Raw genomic sequence first — 25,175 nt, forward strand, 5'->3', positions numbered from 1 at the left:
GAGAATGAAAAGGTCCTGGGGGTAATTGTGCAGGCAGATATGAAGTTTTCACGGTCTGCAAGAGTAGCTCATGGTATCTTGTCAATGATATAGAGGAATTTTTCTAGCAGAGATAAAAGGAGGTGATTATTCCCTTGTATAAGGCAATGGTCAGGCCACACCTAGAGTACTGTATACAGGTCTGGAGGCCTCATTTCAAGAAGTATGTAGAGCTGCCGGAACGAGTACAGAGAAGGGCAACGAGATTGGTGAATGGAACAAAGGGGTGCTCTTACGAAGAAAGGCTTAAGTTTTGCAAATTACAGTGTCTGGAGACTAGGCACCAGCGAGGTGATCTGATAGAGGTGTATAAAGCCTTGAATGGTTTGAGCATGCTCAATGCTGATGGGATTCTTCCTTTTGCTCAGAATAATCACCTGAGAGGGCATAAATTCAAATTGAGGAAAGACAGATGTAGGATAGACGTGCGGAAATTTGCCTTTAGCCAGCGGGTGGTTGGTTGGTGGAACAGACTTCCATCCCTTGTCGTGGAGGTTGATAGCCTAAATAAGTTTAAGGCTCAGCTGGACAGGTATTTCGAAAGAACGGAGGGGTGAAATGGAATTTTTCTGTTTTTTTTTTTTTTTTTGACTGATGCTGCATAAGCTTGCTTTCTTGCATCGTTTGCCTCTACTAATGCTAATGATACCATCGCCCCCAGGGAACACGGTCAACATGTATGGGTGTACCTGATCGGCAACGATCGATAGGTAAAAATTTGAGTTTAGGTGCCTCCCAGAGGTATCAGTGGACCAAAGCCATGCCATGAAAACATTCCCCAGGCCATAACGCCGTCCCCACTAGTCTGCTTTCTGCCAACAATCGTGTCCGGGTGTCTGTTCTCGGAGGTTTCACGCCTAATACTCCACTCATTGGCGGATTTCCGCAAAGACGCGCGCCCGGGGCCTCTTAAATCGAGGGGGCCTCAAATCTCAGGTCTCAAAAAAAAAAAAAATTGTTTAATTTAAAACTTTTACACTCATCTTTATTACCGTTACTAAATAAAACTTTAATTTAATATGAGAAGTTAGTAAACTCTTATGCGAATATCCCTACCTATTATATGAAATATCTGTGTCATTTTTTTTTCATTTAAACATTAGTTAAAATATGTACGAAGGAATTGCGCAACCAAAATGGTTAAAACCGCAACACCAAATCTAGAGCGCGTGCTATAGTAAAAACGTGTGCGTAGAATGCACACTGTAGTGGTACCGAAAATATTTAGAGGGGGGCCTCAAAATTGAATTGCGCCTGGGCTTCCCAAGTGCTAAATCCCCCTCTGACGCCACCGTCCATCCATTCGGTGGAGCAGAAACCGTGACCCATCGGAGAAGGCCACCCGTTTCCACATGGCCGGGGTCCAGTGTCGGTATTGCTGTGCAAACTGACGGCGTTGTTTGCGATGAACGGCGGTCAGCATAGGTGCTGTCACCAAGCGTCAGCCCCGGAGCCCAAGCGCAACAGGGTTCGCTGCGTTGTCGTCTTGGAGGCCTTTCTGGTGGCCCACGGTTCATTTGGACGGCCAGTTGAGCAATAGTAGTGCGCTGATCGGACCTGACCAACCGTTTCGGCCGACGTTCACCTCTGGGATCAATGGCGATGGGGCTCCACAGTTGGCACGTCGGGTCCTAAACGGTTCCATTTGTCCAGTCTTGACATACTTTCACCTTGCAGCACGTGAGCATTTCACAAAGTCCACTGTTTCGGAAATGCAGGTACCCCTGACCCAATAGCCGATGATCATGCCTTTTTCCAGGTCTCATAGGTCGCATGCTTTGCCCATGACAGAGGCTGTTACTGTGTTCACGGATGCCGAACGTCAAGCCTTATATGTTCGCTGTGTGTGAACTTTTCGTGAGCTGTATGATTCGCTAGGCGTGTGTGATGTCTGCAATGGGGGATGGTCATAATATTGTGACTGGGCTCTGTAGACTCGGGTTTGAAGTACAGCCAGAGTACATGAAATATCATATTCCAGTGCAAGTCGGAAACTGAGTTCAAAAGGTAGTAAGAAGTTGTAAAGAGGTACAAAATCTTCAGCGAAGATCGTGAAAATGTAGTAGACGAACCCATTCTCGGCGAGTGAAAATTCTGGGATGCAGAAGGTTATCCTCATTGATTTGCTTATGGAGCAGATGACTGTTAATGAGGATGATAAATCCTCAATATTGTGAAAAGTGGAGATGTCCACAGCCCACTGGTTCTTCTTTCAACCAAGATAATTCCGTATCTCAATCAATGGGACTATTCGCACAAATTTAATGAAACCCCACTCACGCATATGAAGCATTACTTTTAGTTTGAAATTCCAAAAATTAAAATATGACAATCTCGTAAATTAAATGGCCAAAAGCAACCTGTCAAAACAAACACTGGTCGTCAGTGGTAGGTCTAAGTTTAATGAGTGAAATCAATGAAATGTTTCCTTGGAGAGAATGTTATTAATTGGATCTATTAATAGCATCCACCTGCAAATTCTCATGATTTCTGCGATGAACATCCACCTCTCTTGAACTTGTTTCCTCTTTCGGGATTAACAAATTTGCCTTCTTCCAGTAATGTGGGACAATCATTAAAGCCATTGATCAATTCAAATAAATATGCGTTATAATCTCTTCTACCTCAATGAGCAGGGTTCTAATCTGTTAAATTAATTAATGTAATTATTTATGTGTAACTATACGCTTTCTCAAGTACGAGCAATTTATAAAATTAACTTAAAATTAACCAGATTGATATGGAGACTATGAACAGGGGTGCTCGAACTATTTGAGCTGGAGGACCGCATAAGCGAATATTAGTAATTGGGACTACTTCAATCTGAGCCTTCACTTGGGATTACTTTGAATTAATATTTAGTGAGAAAGGTGGAAAATCCACAAAACTGTATCTAGAATTGATTACGATGAGAAAGCCTTGAAATTATAACCACTTAGTTAGTAAGAGGACAGTTTGAAAAGTTGGTGTCCTGAGTGTGAAAGGACAGCGGTACAGTGTTAAACATTTCTGTACTTAATGTATAATATTTCAAATAATAACCCACCAAGTTTCAATAAGGCATTTTTTAAATTACCGGTCCTGAAATCAACAAAGTTGTGTGAATGGTAAAGATGGACAAAGTCATGATTGACTTTGTCCATCTTTACCATCTTTACAAAGGCAACATTGGGGGAAGATTCCTCTTCCATGGTTAAGAAGTGGGCACCAGAATTTAAACGAGGGAGGGAGAGCCTGGAAGATGACCCACGGTGTGGAAGCCCTGCAACATCCATCACTCCAGAAGTTGTTGAGAATGTGCACGATCTGGTGGTGAATGATTGATGGGTGACAGTTGGGTACATTGCCAGAGTCTTAGACATTTCATCTGAACTTGTGTACCACATAATAACAGAGGTTCTTGCTATGAAAATGGCGTCAGCAGGATAGGTGCCAAAGTTGTTGACAGCACATGAAAAAACGCACGAGAGTTGTGTAGTAAAGTGAACATTTGCATTGTTTTCAAGCAGTCCAGCAAATTTCCTTGCAAGGTTTGTGACCATGGATGAGATGTGGGATCCATCGCTTTCAGCTACAGACAGAATAGACCAAACAGTGGAAACAAGTCTTCTCCCCCCTTCAAAGACAGCCAAGATGATTCCTTATGCTGGCAGGTTGATGGCATCGTTTTTTTTTTTCTTTTTAGGATGCTGATGGGGTGTTGCTTGTGGATTAACTTCAGAAAGGGTCACAGGGGCATATTATGCAGACTTTGTGAGGCGTTTACGTGAAAACATTAAATACAAACACCGAGGAAAACTCGGCAAAAGGAGTCTTTTCCAGCAAGACAATACGCCTGCTCATATTGTTATGGCTGCACTGCAGCAGTACCGTTTTGAAATCTTTGACCATTCCCACATAGGTATCAAGTCTAGCTCTATCAGCGTTTCACCCATTTCCTAATTTGCAAAAAAAAAAAAAAAAAAAGAGAGAGAGAGAGAGAGAGAGAGAGAGAGAGAGAAGAAATACCTGAATGGCATTCTTTTTCCCACCGACAGTGATCAATTCTGGATGCCCAAGTAGTAACTTTCTTCTTAGCTGGAATCAACATACTGAGAAATCGGTAGCAAAAGTGTATTGACTCCAAAGAGGAATATGTTGCTTTTCAACGTGTTGCGGGTCTCCTGAAATGAACCTTTCATACTTAGAACACGATCTTTTCAAACGCCCCTCGTATAACTTGCAGACGAACGTGTGTGATTGTACCGCCCAACTGATCCTGTCTGGCTTCCGTTATGAAAATCAATTCACAAATATATGTTGATGCAAATAAATTGGCCATCTTTTGTGGTTGGCAAGGACCTGCTTTGCTTCCATTCACATTAGAGTAGAGCTCAGCAACTCAATTGCTTCTTCAAGTTTGGAAAATTCCGAGAATTGTTTATGGAATTCGAAATGAATTATTCTAAATGGATAATTCCAGGGAACTTCTTAACGTCGACATTTTCCTCTGAGTACTCCTTGAGTATTTCTCTCAAACGTGAAATTGTACAATTTCCCTTTCTTCAGGTTCTTCTAAAGCAACGGTTTCATTGGTTTAATTTTGTAAGCCTTTGCGGCCGAATGCAAGTCCATTGGTGATTAGGTAATCGCAGTCTTGAGAAACTTATTGAAGCCATTCAGATGTCGGCTAGAAATACGAAATCGACAGCCACATCGGATCCGACTAATCCAATTTGCCTCTTCCTTCTGAGAACATCTTAATTTCTTTCAGAACAAGAGTTGAAAAAAAAATTGTGTATTACGTGAACAGCACGGCCAAGAACAGCCCATTGGTATGTAACGTCAGGGAGGTCAGCTGGGAACTACCTGAAAATGTTTCGGCCTTACAGATGAGTTCACACAGTGAGAATCCCAGCGTTCGTAACATCACAAAGTTCTTGGTGAATTATACAATGGAGAGTGACGAAAGAGTTGCAATTTTTTTCCATCCTTCTTTCCATGAGATCAGTGAATCCAGTTGGTCAACCATGCATTGTTAGAGCACCATCTGAAATGAGTTCCATCAATTTTTTCCAGGAAAGCCGATGACCACACGTTTTTTCAGAACCCAGAATGTCTACCTTCTTTCAAACCAAGTCTTAACAAAACCCCCTTCCGAAAATGATTCGCCGTGTTTAACCAAGAGTGGTACCTCACACCTTGCACGAGAGCTTTTTGAGAAGTTGATCCCCCGAATGATTAATTTTGTTCTATCTTGAGCTTTGCACCTAGCTAGATTCAATTAGGGAAATGGGTGTTCCAGGACTGCTAAATTTATTTTGAGTTTATATTCCTTAAGTATTTGCTCAGATATGGGAAAGAGATCTTCACTCACTCCATTTGAGTGGTGATTATAATAAAATCTGCATTTAAGACAACCTACTTTGTAATTAAATTATCTCTGTTCTTTACATCGAGACATTTCATTATATTGCGCATTAAAGTATAAAGAAAGCGGTAAGCGTATATGTAAGGTCACTCCAGACCATTAGGTCACGAAATCAAAACCTGCAGAGATGGGCGACCACGTGGCGTGTCCCTTATTGGTACTGTATATGTACATGGGAAGATCTGATTATGAAATTGAGCCATTCCTTGTTACCTGTTTAGTACTGTACTGCAAACTGGTTTTCGTCTAAACAGCGTCTGACTGTGGAAGAGCGTCTGCTATATGAAATCGGCAATCCCCGAAGTTTACCTTTCGAGAACTCGAAACAACTCCAGACGAATTCTCGAAGGGTGAGCAAATTCTTGGGTTTTAAAAGCAAACTGTAAATACATTGGTGTCAACTCTTCTAATATGTACTCGCTGATCATTTAATTCGCTGGATCCACTTTGATTTTGTTGGTGTGCTCTCACTTTCGAAATGATCCCCTTTTAGAAGCCACCCCCAGAAGCTATTTTTTTGATAAGGCTTTGAGGGTGATCATTAATGTGCTAGTGCCACTTGAAATCCTAGTTTTCCTGAAATACTCTGAGTGATAACAAAACGTTGCCCAGTCTTCAAATCTTGTTCGCAAGTTCAACTAATATTACGTGACCAAAGGCGACTTTGCAACTACGAGCCATCATGCCAAAACTTCGGTTTCAGCGTATTCTTGGGCATACACTTCTGCAATCTGCGGGAACTTGCTGAAACTTGAGTTGATTGTACGGTGGCTGTGGTATTTAGCAATTTATTTTCCAAATCCGGAATGTTTAACTGCCTTTTTGATTGCTCAAGTTGATATGAGATTAGAATGTACAGCTGCTGTCTGAAGAAGAATAACAGAATCCTTTCTTATAAACCGAACTGTAGTTGAACATTTTGACCAGTAGTTACGATCTTTCTCCTCCTACAACGTGTGGAAAAGGCCTGGTTACAGTTTCATCTGTTGGGAGGAACCACGGCGGTCCAGTCCATTGGTCTCAAAGTTACGGGAAGTGGCTAAGAATTCGGGCTGAAGTGGGTTTTACAAGAGGAAGAGAACTAAATCCCTTAGGTTGAAGAGGGATGCACTCTTACTCCTGAGTACCTTCCAGCGAACATTCTCCTCGGGCATCTAACATAAATTTGGAAAAGATATCTTGTGAAATCTATACCCAAAAAATGTCCGATGCAGAAAGTGCTAACTTATCTTGTGAAATTAGATTATCTTCCTTACATTACTTAATTCCCTATCGTGTCTCTGTGAAGAACAGAGTCAACTGTAAGAGGGCCAGAAATGTGATTGGTGTAGGTTTTTGTGGGAAGTGTGCATGTTCCGTTGTCGGGCTACCCAGAAGCATCAGTCACCTGGACAGATGATTCTGGGTACTCGTCCATGCCACGGGAAGGTGGGCCAGTTCCTGAAAGCCACGTACTATCTCAAAAGAGACTGACCCACCTGGCGTTGCCAGAAGGTGAGCCAGGATCCTCTGTGGGCCCATTTCAGAAAAAAAAAAATATGTTATGACAAAAAAATATTGCTGCACTAGAGTGGCTAACTCCAGACAAGAACGTGAAGAAGTGGCAAAAAAAATTAAATAATAATAAATTAAATTGCTATGTTTGACAACTAGTTGATGGGTTCCACTCTGAGGATTTGTCTCCTACGCTTGAGGGTTGCAGCTACAAAGTTTTATGGAGTCTGGAGCAAAACGTCCACCTGATTTTCTGTAATATTAGTTATAGCTAACTGCAGTGTTTGTCTTAGGTCTTTATACTGAATTCACTCAACAAGGACATGTTTCCAATTTTACTTAGCTCCACAGGAGAAGAGATCCGTTGTAACAAGGCCAAATTGGTGGAGTTTTTCAGCGAGCCATGTCCAGTGACGATGAATAAGGTCTCAAAGTTCGATGAGAGCCAGTTCCTGACAGCCTTAGAAGCTGGGAAAGTAATGTCTGGGAGGTACGTCCTGGTTACAGCACCATGGGGAAAGTTGTTCCAGCGAGTTTGCCATGTCTTTACTATGTCGTTGTAACAGCGAGCTTTCTCAGCCTTCAAATCCGCGTCCAAGTTGAGTACAAGATTATATATCGTAGTTGGGATTTTTTCCTTATTCTGAAGAAGAGGTCTCTATAAACAATATATAAGTATAGCTGGAGGGTACTCGCAATCACTTGGGCTGCTGCAGTAGATACAGTTCGACAGGTTTTGTTTGTGGCTAAGAGCCTCGTTCTTTGTATGGAATTTAATTTAACCCTCATTTTAACTATAGCCTTACCCGGTGGAACCACACTCCCGCCGTGTAGGAAACTGCAGGGAGGAAGACTGCTTTATAATAGAATGAAAGCGTCCGTTTTGACAATCTCCAGCCATTCCTGGTAATCCTGAGTATGAGAATCTCTTCACTTTTGAGCTCAGGTTCTGCAGATGAGGTAGGAAGCTGAGATTATGATACTGTCACTCTGAGAACGGTTGCCTGGGTAACCATAGGGAGCTGAATACCAGAAATAATCTTCACTTGAGGTCGTCTCAGGTCCAGTTTGTTCTTGAACAGCATCATCCTTGTTTTGTTTAGGTTAGCCTTCAGCTTGGTGTGGAGGGACCATGTATGGAGGTTAGCTAATACTCGGTTCGCGTTGTTTTCAATGGCCTTTCGAGAGTGACCAGAAACCACGATCGTGAGGTTATCCGCAAAGACAATTTTCGAATTTTCACAAGTGCGAGACAACCAATTTTGAAGGACTACGTTCCAGAAGAGGGGCCCAGGACAGAGTCCCGGGGACACGAGGCATGTGTCGAGGCCCTCATGGTTAGCATAGTTGGTATAATCTCAGTCCTGCGCATATCGGGTGGTAAAGACTTGAGTTTGAATCCTGCCAGTAACGCGAAGAATTTTTGTGGGTCTTTTTTACGAAGTGTTAGTCGGTCTTAGTCAAGGGTTGAGAACGTGGTTTTTTCTCCCAGTCTTGAGTTTTTCGTCCAGCAAACAGCAAATCGACCACAGAGCACACCATATTTACAGATATTATACATATATACAGCACAATTGGCCTAAGTTGCTGATGTGCTTAAAATCCTACAACAACTGACCAATCTTCTGTCGAGGAGGTTTTGCAGGTACGCCCTTACAGCCACACTCTTTGCCGTGTTACTGGAGCTATTTTTGGAGTATCTCACATATGCAGATAACCTTAAATACAAAGTATCACGTCCCACAAATTAATTTTGGTCACATGTACAAGGAATTTATTAAGGCAGAGTATTGTATGTCGAGACGATTGAATTGGATTAAAAGCAACCTGCTCGCTTTTTTTATGCTTATCCTTTTATCAAAATAAGCTTGTACAACGACTCTTTTAAAGTTGGCAACCTTTTAGTAAAATATCCCATCCGTGTATTCCCCGCATCCCTCTCTAGCATGCGATCAAGGAACCGTTGGCTTTTGGTACATTATTCTTAAAAAATAAATTATTTTATCGTGGAGTATTTAAAGGTTAATTAGCCGGCTTATATTGAAGTTTAATTACCAACTGAAATTAGTTTTTTCCATTGGAAATTAAATCTGAAGACGAACTCTTCTATATTTAATGTCTAGACGGAAGCATACTTTGCCTAGATAATCCGTAGAAGGCCATTAAGAAATACGAGTAACGTTTGCTTAGGCCATCAGATCATTAAAAGCCTCTGGGATTTTAAACTCATCTTTATTTCATCATAAGATCTTCCGGCAGAGCACATCATATACATCAAAAGAATCCATCGCATTAAGATGTGGGACTAAATATACTCGGACCAAAAAATTAAAACCTTTTTGTAACTGGCATCGATAGATAATTAAATGTATGGTATGCAAATATGTTGTCACATGGTATGATCACATGTACCTTGTATAGTACGTTTTTCTGGGACTCAGTCGATCCGCTCATGGGTAAGGCGGGTGACCTTTCCCATTTTCAGAGAAGTGTTATTGTTGGAGCACGTTTAGCAGGAGCCACAATTGAGAAAGCAAAAGAAATAACTGGTGTCGAAAGCAACCATCCCAAAAGTGCACAATAAGTGGAAGACGAAAGCAGAACGTATCTCTAAAAGAAAGAAATGTGGCAGAAAGTCAGTACTCAAAGAACGATACCTCAGAAATTTAAAGCGAATTGTGCGTCAGAATAGGTCCAGTGTGCACCAAATGACCGAACCATTCAACTTATGCAACGAAGTTTACCCATTTCCAACCGAAGTCCACTTCCTTCTTTAAAAATCGAAAGATTCGACTGGAATGGTGCCATCAAAGCCAAAATACTCTATGAAAGAGTGGAAAGAGGTCATGTATGTGGTCTGAGCCTCATGAAGCCATGCATCCAGACTGTCTCGTGTCTACTGCTCAAGCGGTTGGAGATGGCATTATGGTATGGGATATGTAGTTCAAAAATTGTACCTGAATGATTCGAAGAATATTCCCAAGATTTTCATCAGGTATCCTTTCTACTTAATTCTTCAGATATGAATCCATTTGGGATAGGTTGGAAGAGCAGTTCGGCTTCGCAGTTCTCCACCGACCACAATACTGCAGATGCCAAATATCCAGGAGGAAAATGTCCAGATCTGGAGCTAGATCCCTACAGACATGAATTCCGCTAGTGGAATAAGTACGCTGAAGAGTACAGACTGTAATTCTGGAGAAAGCATAGTTCTGGTAGATATTGACTAAAGGTCTCTAACGTTTTGACTAATGAATGTATATTACTTATATAAAAATGATCCGACCGATTTTAAATCTGATGGTAAAACTTTAAGTGGCTTTAAAAAAAGCACAAGAATATTAATGGAATGCCCACAAAAAAACTGAACCCCTCTCCCTGCACTGTATTTAATCTATAAACTTCGAAAAACTTGTGGCCCTTGCTCTTTCTTCCTTCCAATGACAAAACTCAAAGGTAAGATTTAACGATTCGGCAAAAATCACAATAAATATTTCATAGCATTACGAAAACAATAATTCCTGACACGCTTCAATGACCTTACAGTCCTCTCTCCACTAATTCCGAGGTATAGATGGTGTAACCATCATCACACATAAGACACTCTTGTATTAGTAACGATTGGTGTAAACTACTTTAGAAGAAATGGGTGTGTTTTCTTATGATTATTAATTTCCATAATGCGTTCTATCAGATAACTTTCGCTGTAAACTTTATCTTATTCCTTCATAAAGTGGTGGACTCGATCTCTGTTAAAATGAACGCATATGCACGATTAACAAGTATCTCTGAGAAATTTTTCTTGTTGAGAGAGATTCGACAGAATGGAAGTGGGTGGGTCATAGGGGAAGGAGTACTGAATGTCTTCCCAAATGTGATATTCCGATTGCGAAAACAGAAGTATACCGAAAGGTTGTACAACATCGACCGAGGTTACAACGGCAGATGACCAATAATTGGCCCCTAAGATGATAGGACAATTCCCTTTCGAGTAACTGTCTCGGGGAGGGGTGGGGAAAGATCATTATGCAAAGTCCGTTTTTGTAATCCCCTCTCTCTTAATTACAGATAAGAGCTGGTTGTAAATGGGGTTGTGGTCATCTCAAATTCGGCCGAAGAGCAATAGTCCAAGATGTTCACGGATGTGTCTGGTTCTCAACCTAGTCTCATTTGAGAGAAAAAGTTAAGAAATATAAACCATCTGAGAAAAACAACTCAAAAGGTGTTAGTAAAAATTAACAAAGTTCATTGTGGGCTCCATGAGCTGCTTGAAAAATATTCACCCTTCAACCACACTTTTTAGAGAACACCATTGTTAGGTTTCGCAGAAAACTCCGATTCTTGTTTCGAACTCATTTAGTGTTGTCGGTGGAGGAGACAAGCAGGGCACATTCCGGAATTAAAACTGGAGTGTGAGATGTGGTGACTTTGAGGGCTATTCCATGGAGCCTCCACGCCAACTCCATTGATTACGATAAAGTTCATTCAGGCTCACCCTTTTGATTATGGATCTGTGGAGAGGAACTTGTGGTTGGTAGAATTTAGAATGTGTTCCAGCTGCAACCCTATTATGTCGATTCTGCAAAGAATGGGGCATAACATTTTCATTCCGATATTGCTGCAAAAGATAGTGGAATTCTCCCTTTCCTGTCCAATAAGACATGGGGGTTTCCACTCCTTGATATCTGGAGAGTGTATCGATTCACTCGTCATGACAGGTTAAATAATTCCTCACTGAGAAAGACACTTGTTCATAGTCGTGTCATCATCGGCCACTTTTTAGAGGAACTCAGGACGCATATCGTTTTGCTGCATAATCTCTATGGTGCTTTCAGTACGCCCAGCAATTTCTAAGGTTGCGCAGAAATGAGCGTCTAATGTTTTCAACGCTTTCTTCACTAACAAAACGTCTTTCCTACTCTTTCTTTTACAGATACAACCATCATTGACTAAACGCGCTGCACCAACCAAGAGTCGATGGTTTACCAGTTGTATCCCTCGATAACTTACGCTGAAACTTCCCTAGCTCCACCGTAAAAGAGTGTTTCAAGAAAAATAAACACACTAAACGCTTCTCTGACCCGGATACCATTTCAAGATGATGAGGACCGTGGCAGGAATACTCAGAGCTGCAACTTAGCGCCAAACTGGAACATTTTCAGTTGATATTTACACTGTCCTACCAAAAATCATGGAACACTTAATTATACAAATAGCGTGCTATCTATTTAAAGAAATTAAGCGCGTTTGCCGACTGTTTTTCCATAAAAGGCTGATGGTATTGTGTTCCACCCCTTCTTTAAAGAATTCGTCAGGTGTAATAAAGAGGGCCATCTTATCCAAGGCCAAATTTTCGTTTCAGTTCACCCCAAAAGATGTTCAAATGGATTGAAGCTGGGGTTCTGTGCTGGCCACTTCAGTGTTCAGATATTATTCTCTCAAAACTGAGAGTTCACAATATGCTGTAGGGTTTTTAGGTGCAACAGCAACTTAGTCCACCTTGCGCCGTACATAATGTCTGTAAATTGCGTGTGTTCTGTAAACCCTCGCCTGGGATCTAATAACTGAGCTACGTTGTGAAAAAGACCCATAAAAACTCCTCACATCGTTGATGGGGTTCGAACTGAGGTCTTTCCCACCCGGTGTTTAGAGGACGTTGATTATATGCATTGTACTGCTACGAGGAGCTAGGAGTTCATAAACCTTGCTTCATGGCACAGAGCATTGGAGCGGTGCCTTTTATTTAGAGTAGTGCAACATCAAGTGAACTCAATGCAACAAAATGTCTTCACAATACGAGATCGACGCACTAAGTAGCAAGCGCAGTTTGCTCAAAGCTATATACAGGGGGCTCTGCCCGATATACTGTTATCTCGGTGATTGCATCACAGCCATTATGATCTTTATTCAAGAAAGCTGGGGAATCATTACTTAAAAGTAATGATCGAGGACGCTATTGTGTGACATCAACATTGATATTTGAATTTCAGAAAAGGTGCCATCTTGAGCAGATGGTAGTTGCTGGAAATTGGTGAATTACAGATTATTTTCAGACGTTTCGTGGTGCTCCTTGTAGAACCCTCCTTCACCGAACTCCTTGCTGTTTCGTATGTGGATCTTAAATATTTTTTTGGCGAGGCGTTCACTGAAGAAGTGGTACAGGAAGTACCACGCAACGTCTTACAATATTCTGAAATTCTTTCAGAAATTGAAGGCAGATATTAAATTAATGTTAAATTAAATTTAATGTAGCCGAGTTTTAGCATTAAAGACGGCCAAGAAGAGAATAAAATATCACTCGAAACGTATGGCATTTCTCATCGATAAATTTCTAACCGAATTTTATTTTCCAGCATGCAGTTTATTCGCTAAATTGTGGTTTCGATTGGGGGGTATGAAAGCACCAGTTAAGAGGTACCACGCGCACAAAGAGTCTAACGTAATCATAACAATGAAGCTTGCTACAGTGATTTTGTTTCTATTTTGCATGATTTTGTAATTGACTGTTGACCACATTACTGGTTAATGAAGCCAGAAAAGGAAAGGTATCTTTTTAATTACGCAAATATTTAGAGAAATTTTAAAAATATTATTATATTTTAGTAAAATTACTTTATTTATATTTTACTTACAATTATATTATATAAAATTAATTTGCATATTCTAAGAATATGCATATCAAATATGTATTTCTTTTTTTTTTTACTCTACTGGGAAGTGCTTTTGTTTAGAGTTCCAGGTCATTAATTCGGTTTCAGTAGTAGCAGCGTAGAGCTTTGCACCATAACTATAAAAAGATATTTGCACAGCGTTGTTAATCCGGTTAATATTACTATTGCTTTCTTTCGCGATGTGGAAATTTTGACTTCTTCTGAACATGATCTTGTAGTGTGTGTATCTAAACGTACCGTTAGGCCTAACTGAGAATGGGTTGCACAATCCGAATTCATAGATGATGTTTTGCATTTGGATATTTTGCATTTTCCGCTTGGTTCGCAGATGATAATAAATCTAATCGTGCACAGTTTAATAATTAATAACCCGTTTCGCGCTACAGTTGTCCCTAATCTAGCATATTTGCGTATGAAGCAATTAACGGAGATGAGCTAATGTTATTATGTGAGTTCTAATTTAATGAGAGTAACGATGGTCACGCATCGTTTAAAATGTTGGATGAATGGATAACACCAGCTTCTGTGGAAAAGGGCGGTCGTTAATTACGTGAACCATAAATGGCTCACTGTACAAGCAGAAAGTCGCAGAAAACGATAAAATGCTCTTTAGAAGTAATACTATTATGTAATACGTTGTGTACGAATATTATATTAATCCCTCTCTACCAGTTCACATTAGAAAGCATCTTTGCCATTGACAAAATCCACAATATGAAAGAAGATCGCCAATATTGGCTAATCACGTTCACTAACACGTGGCAAATACTAAGCTACGAGTTATTCCATTGTCACCAGCTCTTTTACACTCGTTGAAAAAGAAAAAGGTGTCTGAAGAAATATAAGAAATATCAATTTTATAATTAAAAAATAAGAAAATGTAGTAACATAATTTAAGAAAATAAACGAAAATTTTATAATAAATTTTTTTTTATAGTAAATTTCTTTTCTAAATTTTTTTAAAAAATATAATACATACTTAGGTGAAGAATAGGATCGGATGACGTCATGGCAGACACTTTGTTCGTAGTTTATTTTAAGCATTCAAACACTTATTTGCCATTGGGCAAATGTTTAGAGAATATTTTCATATTAAAAGGGAAATTGCTTGAAATGCTACTGAAGGCCATGCCAAAAAAGAATTTTAAAGTTTAGATATTACGCAGTAAACGCTGAAATTAAACTTTTGGCATACCGCATGGAGGCGTTCTCTCTGGTCTTCTTTTTGCGGTTACGTTAGAACTTCTGTTAAGTGACTACTGATAATGTGATAATAATAAGATAAAAAGTACGGTTCAGGAGGGGACAGACGAAACATTCAAGAGCGTGGAAAATTACCCAACAGAATTTATCTAAAAATCAAAACACAGAATTGAAACTGAATTGAAATCTTGGCCGAGCAAAGTCATACACTGACCGAATGCTAGGTCAAGGTCACACATTCATCTCAACCTTAAGCCCTAAAAACATAATTACAATAAATAAAAGATAAATATCATATAGTGAAACGTATTGATGGACAGATTGATGCACCAAACCGAAGTGACAAACGGAATTTAAAAGAGAATCAGGTGTCCAGAGAAGAAACAAAGAAAATGAAGAGAATTCAATTGAACGAGTGCTCTAGAGAAAATGTTCCCTGCAATTACAGTTGGTTTAGTAAACCAATTTAAGAAAATTCAATGGAGAACAAAGGGATACACTTAAGGAAACGTACAAATTTATATGTAATGGAATTTGCGTGATTCCAGAATGAAGATCAGGAAGTGCGATCTCAGGAAAGTGGTTAACAGGAAGCAAAGGTGAAATTCTTCGATTCCAAAATAATTGAGAAACTGACTTGAAAGGAAACCATATTTACCACGAGAAATTAGTCGAATTTCTGAGCGATTTAGAATTTGAAAAGAGAGGGAGAGTGGCACAGCCCAATTTTCGGCTCCTAAGGCCTCGAGGTCGACGTTCTCCACTCCACCATGCGCGAAATATTGAATTTCCCTTGGTAGCCCGATGCCAGGAGGACTCTAAGGTGGTCTTTATATCAAGTCAAATTCCTTTCACGATTTCCGAAGCTAATTTCTCAAAGGGAAGTGGAAAAACATTGGTCCACACAAAGCAGAAAGTCATTGACCATTAAACTATTGGTTAAATGATTTACCGTGGTCGTTGTCAACAACAAATGTTCTATAATCCCCATCGAGACACTGAGCGTGTCCATCTGTAGAAGCCTATCGCTAAGCCGCCATTTATCATCATTTTAAGTTTCGACCAAGTGAAGGGCGAAGATCAGCAGCTCTAATATTTCTCAAGTTAAGTAGACGATGCATTACCTTAAGTTTTTTTCCTGAAGGAGACTTTTGACCATTAATTCTATACCCGTTGTCACACTTGGGGAGAATTGTTTATAGTAGGAATAATAATGATGGAATTTGCCTCGCTGTTATCATTCAGACTGTCTGTTATTGCCATTAAAGTTATCTACCCCCCAATTCAAAATTACGCAATATTGGCCTTTTATGTTACATCTGAACTTAGTAGGTAATTTGCGACCCCATTATCACACCCACCGTGTATAGCTGTTTGTGGTTGGGCGTAAAGCATTTACCACTAAACATCACTCCAATCTGTTCATTAGCCCAATAATTGAGTCAGTATTGTTGGTAGAGAAGCGCAATTATCATTAGGCTTAATGGACCATCCAAATAAAAATATCGTAAAGGAATCTGTGAAATATTGGAGTCTACTCTGGGACACACGCAGCTATTAAGCGAAGGAAGTCAATTAACCCAAAGGGGTAAATTAACTAAGGGAAAGATCAAGATTAAAAACGCCATCTTATACAGATATATACGCTAGTGGTTTGGTCCATTAATGTTAAGGCAGGCGGTTTGTTAGCCAATGAGTGATAAACCGGCTTTCGATCATTTGTAAGCTGCAACTGCCAGCCTGGATTACTGATGATCTTGAAGATCAATCTTTACTCATCATCATCATCTCTCTCTGTAGCTATGACGACGATAGGGCTCAATATATTTTCACGATAAATTCAACCCATATATTATCCAGACCAACTGAATCATTTTAGAATAAGTGGGAGGGAAAGAAAGAAATCACTATTGCTGTATGGGGATGTTCGTGGTAACTTGGCCGAAAATAAAAATACCATCAGACTCGTCTAAATGCGATGCCATTTAGCACTAAATATTGTCCCGAGGTGCATTAAAATCCAAACACTCGCCACGCGCATTTTCGCGGACGAATAAACAAATAGACCTCCTGTCCTGCCGTATACCTGCCTCCTACCGCTCCCACAAGCGTCTTAATACGTTTCCATCTTTCGTGGGTGAGCGATTGCAGTTATTCTTTCTCAAGACGTTGCGGACCTAATCTCCCATCGATATCTGGCATCGGAAATTAGATAGAGAATCTTCTCAGTCGGCTTTACTGCCAGACATCCATCATCCTGATGATGACAGAACGTCTTCGGTTTATCCTTCGCTCCCGGCCATGCAAGTCATTATTTAAATTCCTCCCGCATGAGCGAACTACTAGAAAAGTCAATAGCACGAAAAAGTCCATCTTTAGGAGAGGACTCGTATTTGCATACGTTTTAACCCCGAATTAAATCTTACTGACAGCATGACGTATTGACACAAGGCGAGTGAATGTCTACATCAAACAATTTTCTGTTTCCATCGGACTAAACAGCGATGATATGGAATTAATCCTTAACAAGTAGGTTTTAATATTCGACAGCTGAGAATTCCCCATCTAGGAGTGTTTGCGCAATTGAATGTAGACGTTTTTGTCCTCGCTCCTGACAACGGTTTCAGTTGCTTGATGGAAGACGAGAGATTTCCTTTTTGGATTCATTTTAAACCAAATGATGCGAGATGATGTCTTATAGGAAAACGTGTTTGGGTTTGACAGGGATTAAAAACATAGAAGAGAAAGAACACACGAAGGTTGTTTCTATGGAGACTTTTCCATTTGAATATGGGGGTTTCGAAACCATCATCTGCTCTCACCAGAACTTTCTACAGAAATAGAGAACCCTTACTGAAACTATCGGTCCTTTCTCAAAGTCTTTTTAGCTACCATTTCTGAAGAAATTAAGCGATGTTAATTTTAAAATAGGAATATAACTGTCACTTTAAAAAAAGGAATACAATTAACTCATCCTGTAGATTTAGTATGTCCAAGCAATTCAGCTCACAAATACAAAAGATCTTAGCGAAGTTAAATTTACTTTTGAAAGTAGGGGTGAGGAACTGAAGGCGTACAGACGAAGAGATATCAGTAATGAATCTGAAGAAGTTATGATCGATAAGAATTCTGTCTCTAACTTAAACAGAGAGGGAAAAAAAATTCCTTGGGGACAATTTATTGCTATCGAACAGATATGGAGAGACGTGGAAGGAAACACTGCACTCACCTGGACTGATTAATGGCTAACAAGAGAATCTTAAGTGGCTCACAGAGAGGAAACTTTGAAGTAAACAGTATCCTTGTAGAATTTCAATACATAATTCAATAGAGACAGCTCTCGAGGTGGAAACTAAAAAATAGCAGCAGAATACATCTAATGATGCACGCAGGAGCTGCATCGGAAAATCCAGTTCACAAGAAGATGAGTTACTACATGGATGGATTGAACGTGGCTGGAACTTTCCTCGAGGGAAGTTTGTGAAAAACATCGAAGAAGAATTTGGCAAATACGTTCTTTGAACGAAATAAACAGTTGTAAGATATTTGTTTGGTAAGTGAAGACTTATTGGGTGTGCTCAGAATCGGGTCTTGAAGATTCGGAGAAAAACACCGGATTTGTTTCTTGAAAATATTCATTAAAAATAAAACCAGAATACGCTGAGAGTTAACTCTAAATAGAACATTGTTTGGATATCAAAGAAGTTGCGATTTAAGCAAGTATTAAAGGTGTACTAATAATAGACTCAATTAAGAATTTGGACTGCATCAGCTGATTTGTTGTTAATGAAATTGGTTCGTATCTTTATTGACATTTTTATAACGGAAAAATCTGTTAGGGCCAAAGAGGATAAGCCTGATATTTGTAGAAATATTGCTTTTTAAAGCCGTTATTAAATAAGGGCCGCGTTATGGTATCGAGCTAAATTTATCGAGAAACGCACTACCACGTTGGAAACTTTTGATCCAATATTGGAATTTTGGCTGTTGTTAAAACTTCAGAAAGTATCGGACTTGTAACAGATGTGGACCATGGCTATTAAACATGCGCCCAGATGTCCCTCGTTGGCCCAGCAGAAACAACGTAATACGAAAATACTGCTGGTAAATACGGGCCATTATAAAGTGGAATTGTTTATCGGCCTTCTAATCGCTTGTAGTCATCAGTTTTGTTTCTTTGTTTATATTGTGTAATACAACCATGGAGTTCAATTTTCTGCTTTGATGAGCTAAAATAATCTGTGGAAACAATTGGGGATGGAAGAGGATAGTCTTAATACTTTCGTATCCTACCTAAGCCTCTTTAAACTCAATTAGAACGTAGTGATTATAGAAAATGCATTGCTAGAAGCTTACCTGGGAGACTCCAGGCTGTAATCCGATGTTGAGTGATTGGAATTTCGAGAAACTCCCGAACTCGAGTATCCAATATGACAACGAACGTCCTTTGCCGTTGTGAAAGCACTCCTATTGTTTTTCTCTGGTCGGAAGAGGATGATGTACAGTTTGGGGAAGAACAGCAGTATAAGGGCTACGATTGCGCTGAAGCTGATACAGAGGCACATGGTGATTACTTTTGAGTTGCTACCGAAGTAGATGGGTACGAAGGCCATCCAGATCACAAGGGTTGTGTACATGGTGAAGCCAATAAACTTGGCTTCGTTGAAGTTCTCCGGCACATTTCGTGTCTTTACAGCGTACAGAGTGCACATAGCGATGAGGAAGAAGTCAAATCCGAGGGGGGCGATAATTCCTAAGGGCGTGGTGTTACATCGTAACCTCACCTTGTACAGGGTCGGGTACCAGTACTCGGAGTCCGCGGGCTCGAAAACCAGCATGGCCGCGATGATGCCCGTCTCTATGGAGATGAGCATCCACGTGATCACTACCTGCGCAGTGGCGCTCATGAAGCGAGGTTTCTTGGTGATGATTTTCTTTTTGCTGCCCGCCAGAATGCGGGCTATGCGGTTGGTCTTCGTGAGGAGAGAGGCGTACATCATTGCGAAGCTAAATCCGGGGAGGACCCGAGAGAGGAAGCAGGTCATGCGGGTCGGCTGAGCAAGAAGGGCGAATGTGGTTCCGTGACACAAGTACATCCCTACCATTATTACGTATGACAACTCCCGCGTTGAGGCCTTGACCACGGGCGTGTCGTTGTGCTGGATGAACACCACCATGGAAAAAATTGTGGCAATGAAACCCATGCATGCTATTGTCATGGCAACGATGGCACTGTGGTCGTTCCACTGGATGTACTCCACGGGAATCTGGTCGCAACCTGGAAAGGAGAGAGAGAGAGAGAGATCCATGAAGATTTCGAATTATAAAAGAAAACAGCCACTAAGATTACATTTCCATAATAATTGTTTTAACAAGTTTTAAAGTTTTCTTTTGAAGGAAGCGCTTACTATTGCATAAGATAAATAAATATGATGTTTATTGTAAGGTTCCTAGGTACACGCACTACCCTGCCTTTACAAACCCTTCACGGCACTAAGCTAGGGGTTAACAAGCGGCAGAGATATCATCTCGCCGGAAATGTAATAAATACATAATTAAACAGCAGCTTGAATTTAGTTAAAAATAAAATATAATAACAATAATACATCAGATTAAAATAACACGTGACAGTTTTCTAGAATTCAAGTTTCCCTGAAATTCTTGCCGAGCCGGAGCGATCTCGTATCAGTTGATGGTTGTGCAACACGTGCAGATCTAGGATGCGCTGTCTGTACTTTGTCATCTACGATTTTGCACAGGTCGGCGTCCAAGGACTGAGCTAGATGGAGCTTCTGATAAGGGAGGAACCGATCTTTAAAATGTAACCTCGACGGAGCAAGAAGCTTTGGAGTGCGGTTGAGGGATTCTGTAGCACACGGTGTCCCAAATGTTGGGCGCTGAGATTCTTCCAGCGATCATTTTGATGGTGAAGATTAGTTCTTTCGTTCATTAAGGCTGCGAATCTGGTTAAATTCAGTGCTTTGGCCATTGGTGTTGTGCGAAGTTGTGGTGGGAGATGACACTTCCAGGTAGCCCACTTCAGGAGCCAGTATTCCGCGGCGGTCAATGATTTGATTGTTGTGTCTGCGGCCGAGACCCACAACTCTACCCGTGCTGCTTGGCAATCCACCCTTTCCTGTTGAATTCAGCATAGAGATTCAATGTGATGATGGAATCTTAATTTTCGATCTAAGGTCACACCCAAGTCTTTCTGATTTTCGACGCAGGGGACCAAGACTCCGTCTATCGCAGGTTGAATTATTGTTGGTGTGGGTTTCAGTGAGAAGATCATGATGGCGGATTTTTCAGGATTGACTTGCAGGTCAAATCTCATGAGGTACTGCTTTATTTCTGATAAAGTCTTGTTGATGGTTGCTGTTGTCTATTGCTTTATCGGTTGATTTTATTTTTGTTAAGAGCTTCAAGTCATCCGCATATCTGATTTGTTGTGTACTTAGCGGGTTAATTATAGCTGTGAAAATAATTACAGACAGGACTCCCCCTTGTGGCACGCCTGCTTGTATTTGCCTAGTATACGTCTGCTTTCTTATGGAAATTTTGATGGTTCTATTCTGAAGAAGAGATGTCAGAAACTTCAATACTTGGCCTGTGATATGATAGAAATTTTGAAGGAGCTTAAGCAAGACAGGGATGTTGACACTATCGAACGCTTCTTGTAGATCCAGGCATGTGATAGCAATTTCTTCTTTCTCCTCAAACGATCCAAGGATGACATTGGTGGTCATATGCAGATTGCTAATTGTTGATCTGTCCTGCAACGCATAATGAATTTGATGTGGCATGTGAGGGAGAATGTGTGTGGTAAGGAGCTTCAGTAAACACGAGGAGCGAGAGATGGGTCTAAAGTGCTTGGCTTCAGTTGGCTGGAAAGACTTTTGGGAGTGGCCTAACGGAGTACACATTCCAAGCTGGAGGGAAAAATTCTCCTTTTAATATGTTATTAAAAATTGTTAAGAGGGGATCAATTAGATATGGACTCAAACATTTTATTATAAACTGTGGAACTTCGTCAATCCCTGCAGTACCAGTTGCAGGCAATTGATTAATTGCAGATATAAGGTCGTGTCTTGTGATTAAGATGGTTGCAAGTGCATCTCTGGGCACATCATTATCAAGCAGAGGAATATCACTGGACTCATGGTTACCTCGCTGAAATCGTGCAATAAAGTCCATCCAGACATCAGGATCGAGCTGTGAGGAGAGATCACAATGTTTTTGTCGAAATGATGGGGCACCCTTACATAGTGTGACTTCAACGTGGTGTTTTATGGCTTGAGACTTGAGTCGATTGAAGCTTGCTCGTACTTTAGAGTAAGAAATTCGGTCTGGGATTTGTCCTGTTCTTTTCCATTGTTTGTAGAGTTGCTGTTTAATCTTAAAGCTGTTGCTGAGCTCAGGGGTCCACCATCCTCTCGTGCATTCCGAGATCCTTATTTTCTTTGAGGCTGCAAATTTGGAAATTGTGACTAACCAGCTAGTTAACAGATCCAAGGTAAGGTGGCTGTCACCCTGCTGAAGTGCAGTTCCAAGGAATTGCAGTGGCTGCTTCAAGGCATTTACTAGTGTTGATTAATTTCGGGCTGGTTATTACCTTTGTGTGGACCCTAGTCGAGACATTGTAGTTTGGAGTCGAAAAAAATATGTTAATGAAAATTAGCATATGATCAGATTGAAAGGCAGTTTCTGCAATTGAATCAAGTTCACAGTCGCTTGATGATAAGAATCAGGATCATGAAGCCCGAAGCGAGTCCGGTCGCGTTCTGCGGGATTTGCAATTTAAAGAAGGTTGTTGCAACAATATTTAGAGGGTGCATTGAAGAGAGGGGGGGAAATACGAATCAAGGGAATATTAAATGAACTTCATATGAAAATGGTAGTGTTTGCTGTAGACCAGAGAGCAGGTTTAACGCCAAGGCTGTCGATGGTACTCGTATTCGTAAAGATTTTCACCGCTAAGGATTTGCACTTTTCTTTATACTCCGAAATCGCTACTTAAAACAATCTCTCAGTACATCTTTGCAACGATAATAAAAGTTAATCTGGATGTCTTTGCGGTGTCAGCAAGCGATGCACGAAGAACGCTGATTTGGAATATGCTTTAACATTCCAAAGAGCTTCGACACATCAGATATTCATTAATTTCATTTCATTCTTTAGACCTCTCCATTACCATCACAGTAGCTCCCAAAAATTAATCCGTATCTTCACTCTAGATGACTGCAACATGCGGGAGTCCAGTCTTGAGACTACGTCAACAGAAAGATGGATCTTCTTACCCAGATTACCGCAAGTAGTATCTTACGGATTGGATTTTGTGGGTGCACGAAAGAACCGGGGACTCCGTTTTGTTGCCATCTGTTGAATTGGTGGTCATCCAACAGATGGCCTCACTTCCATTTCCAGGACTGGACTCGAATTCCATAAATCAGCCGTATTTCAACTGCCACGCTCATTCCCATTGCTGATCAAATCAAAGTTACTCAAATTATTTATTAAGATATTTCTAAGACTACAAATTTCTGTCATTGGTTGCGCAACTCAATGCGTGGATTGGTACGCGCATTACTGTTAGGCTACGGTTAAAACACTTACCCGTCAAATTAGCATTTGGCCACCATCCCAGAGGACAATCCTTGCACGTGTATTCGTCCAAGAGATACTGATTGTCCTTACAAGAGACGCATGCCCAGCAACACTTCACACTCTCGGACTGGATGCTCTGCAATAAACCAAAATAATCACCCACTGATTACAAATTGGTAATTATTACATTAGAAATAAATGACAAAAAAGTCTTTTTGGCTTTTTATCCAATTCAAGAAAATTGATGGAAGTGAAATAGGTTAAGAAAATTCCCCGGTGTATTTTCTTTTTTAAAATATCAGGCTGCCAAGTGAGTGGATGCAATTTTTATGTCTGGAGAAGACTCCAATATGTTTGAATTCCCCGCGCATCATGGGTAGACACAAGTATGGTTTTATTGAGACAAATATTCATCAATTCTTTATTACTCTTCTCAAGTACTGGTCGGGTTTCAAGAATAAGGAAAAATACGAGGATTGCTAAGTCCCCCCCCCCCACAAGCGTTAAATCCCGCATTCATAAACAGCCCTAACTGATGACATGAGGAGATCCGTGGCATTCTGTTTTCGACATGCTTTGGGTGACAGGCGGAACCGTTTCCATGACAACTATTGATGCGAAGATCCCTCATTCCCTACAGGCTCAACCACTATCTTTAGCCAATCTTGAAGTATTCTCCAGCAGAATACTGCAGATGAAAATTGAGCGTTGCTTCCGAAAAAAAAAAAAAAAAATGCTTTTTTTTATTTATTTATTTTTTTTAGTTTAGCCTGAACATCCCCAAGAGTAAAGAAAGCCCTTGATCAGTGCCGTTCCTATACAGCGAAGATGGTTCATGTGCCGCGCGCTTCACAAAATAAAAATGTTTTTCGTTCTACGAAAGGAACGGCTCAAACAGGCGTTGCACTGGTCTTATTTCTCTTAACCAGCTACCGTATAAACCTATTGTGTTAGTGGCGCGCCTACGTTTAAGGCAACGTTGCTTCAATCGGGGTGCGTCCCTTTCTACAGCTGACCCGATGTCACACTGCCTTTAGTTTACTCAAGAGTAATTCGATTATTTGCCACCAGAGGTTCATTAAGAGAAAGAGATGGAGATATTTTAGCCGCTACTTGAAGCCACGTTGAATTCATAAAATTGGAAGTGCGGTTTCTAATATTTTGACTGGGTAGTGTACATTTCGTTTTATACTATCTCTTTTTTGTTGTTGACCTTTTAAACCTCAGCTATTTTTTTTTCTTTTTCGCGATTTCAATAATTAAGATGGCTGCATCCCCCTCTTCTCGATCTTAATTATTTTTCAAACCGAACTACTGTATTAGGTATCGTGTCCTTTTGTCCAATCCTATTTTAGAAGGCTTCGAGTGAAAGTGAAGATCTGCGAGAAGTGTAAGCCTTTTTAAAAATTTTCGAAGTTTTGAAATATGTAGCGTAACTTCAAAAGAGAAATTAGTTAACCCAATTCTAAACCTGCAACGTAAACAATGATTATTCACGTCTCCACGGATGACATCTTGTTGCCAGGAGAAAAAATTCCACGCGAAACATTATCTCTCCCATTTACACTTTATTACTCTTCCGTTTGCGTCTAGACTGTCGTATTAAATTGTCGTATTAGACTGTCGTATTAACTTTGCGTATTAAATCTGCATTTCTCTATGAATAATAATAGCACTTTAGTTGACATGCGCATTGCTGTAGTTTTATCGACTGCGAGACAAAAATCTTTGTTGCGCTTTGTATATTTCATTGT

The 25,175-nt window shown here is 40.4% G+C and overlaps 1 protein-coding gene across 2 annotated transcripts in view; it reads right to left on the reverse strand.

Moving 5' to 3' along the window:
* Positions 1-25,175, reverse strand: part of LOC150091463 (metabotropic glutamate receptor 5-like) — a 151,368-nt gene that overhangs the window by 11,302 nt on the left and 114,891 nt on the right. For both annotated transcript variants that reach the window (XM_090375674.1, XM_090375666.1), the window contains exons 7-8: positions 23,431-23,557; positions 19,174-20,095 (exon numbers count right to left, since the gene is read on the reverse strand). In XM_090375674.1, coding sequence (XP_090231800.1) covers positions 19,174-20,095; positions 23,431-23,557 — 1,049 coding nt within the window. The remainder of the gene's footprint in view (positions 1-19,173; positions 20,096-23,430; positions 23,558-25,175) is intronic.

Source organism: Mastigoproctus giganteus, chromosome 1, assembly GCF_048544385.1.
Source record: "Mastigoproctus giganteus isolate SK-2022 chromosome 1, ASM4854438v1, whole genome shotgun sequence".
Classification (NCBI taxonomy): domain Eukaryota; kingdom Metazoa; phylum Arthropoda; class Arachnida; order Uropygi; family Thelyphonidae; genus Mastigoproctus; species Mastigoproctus giganteus.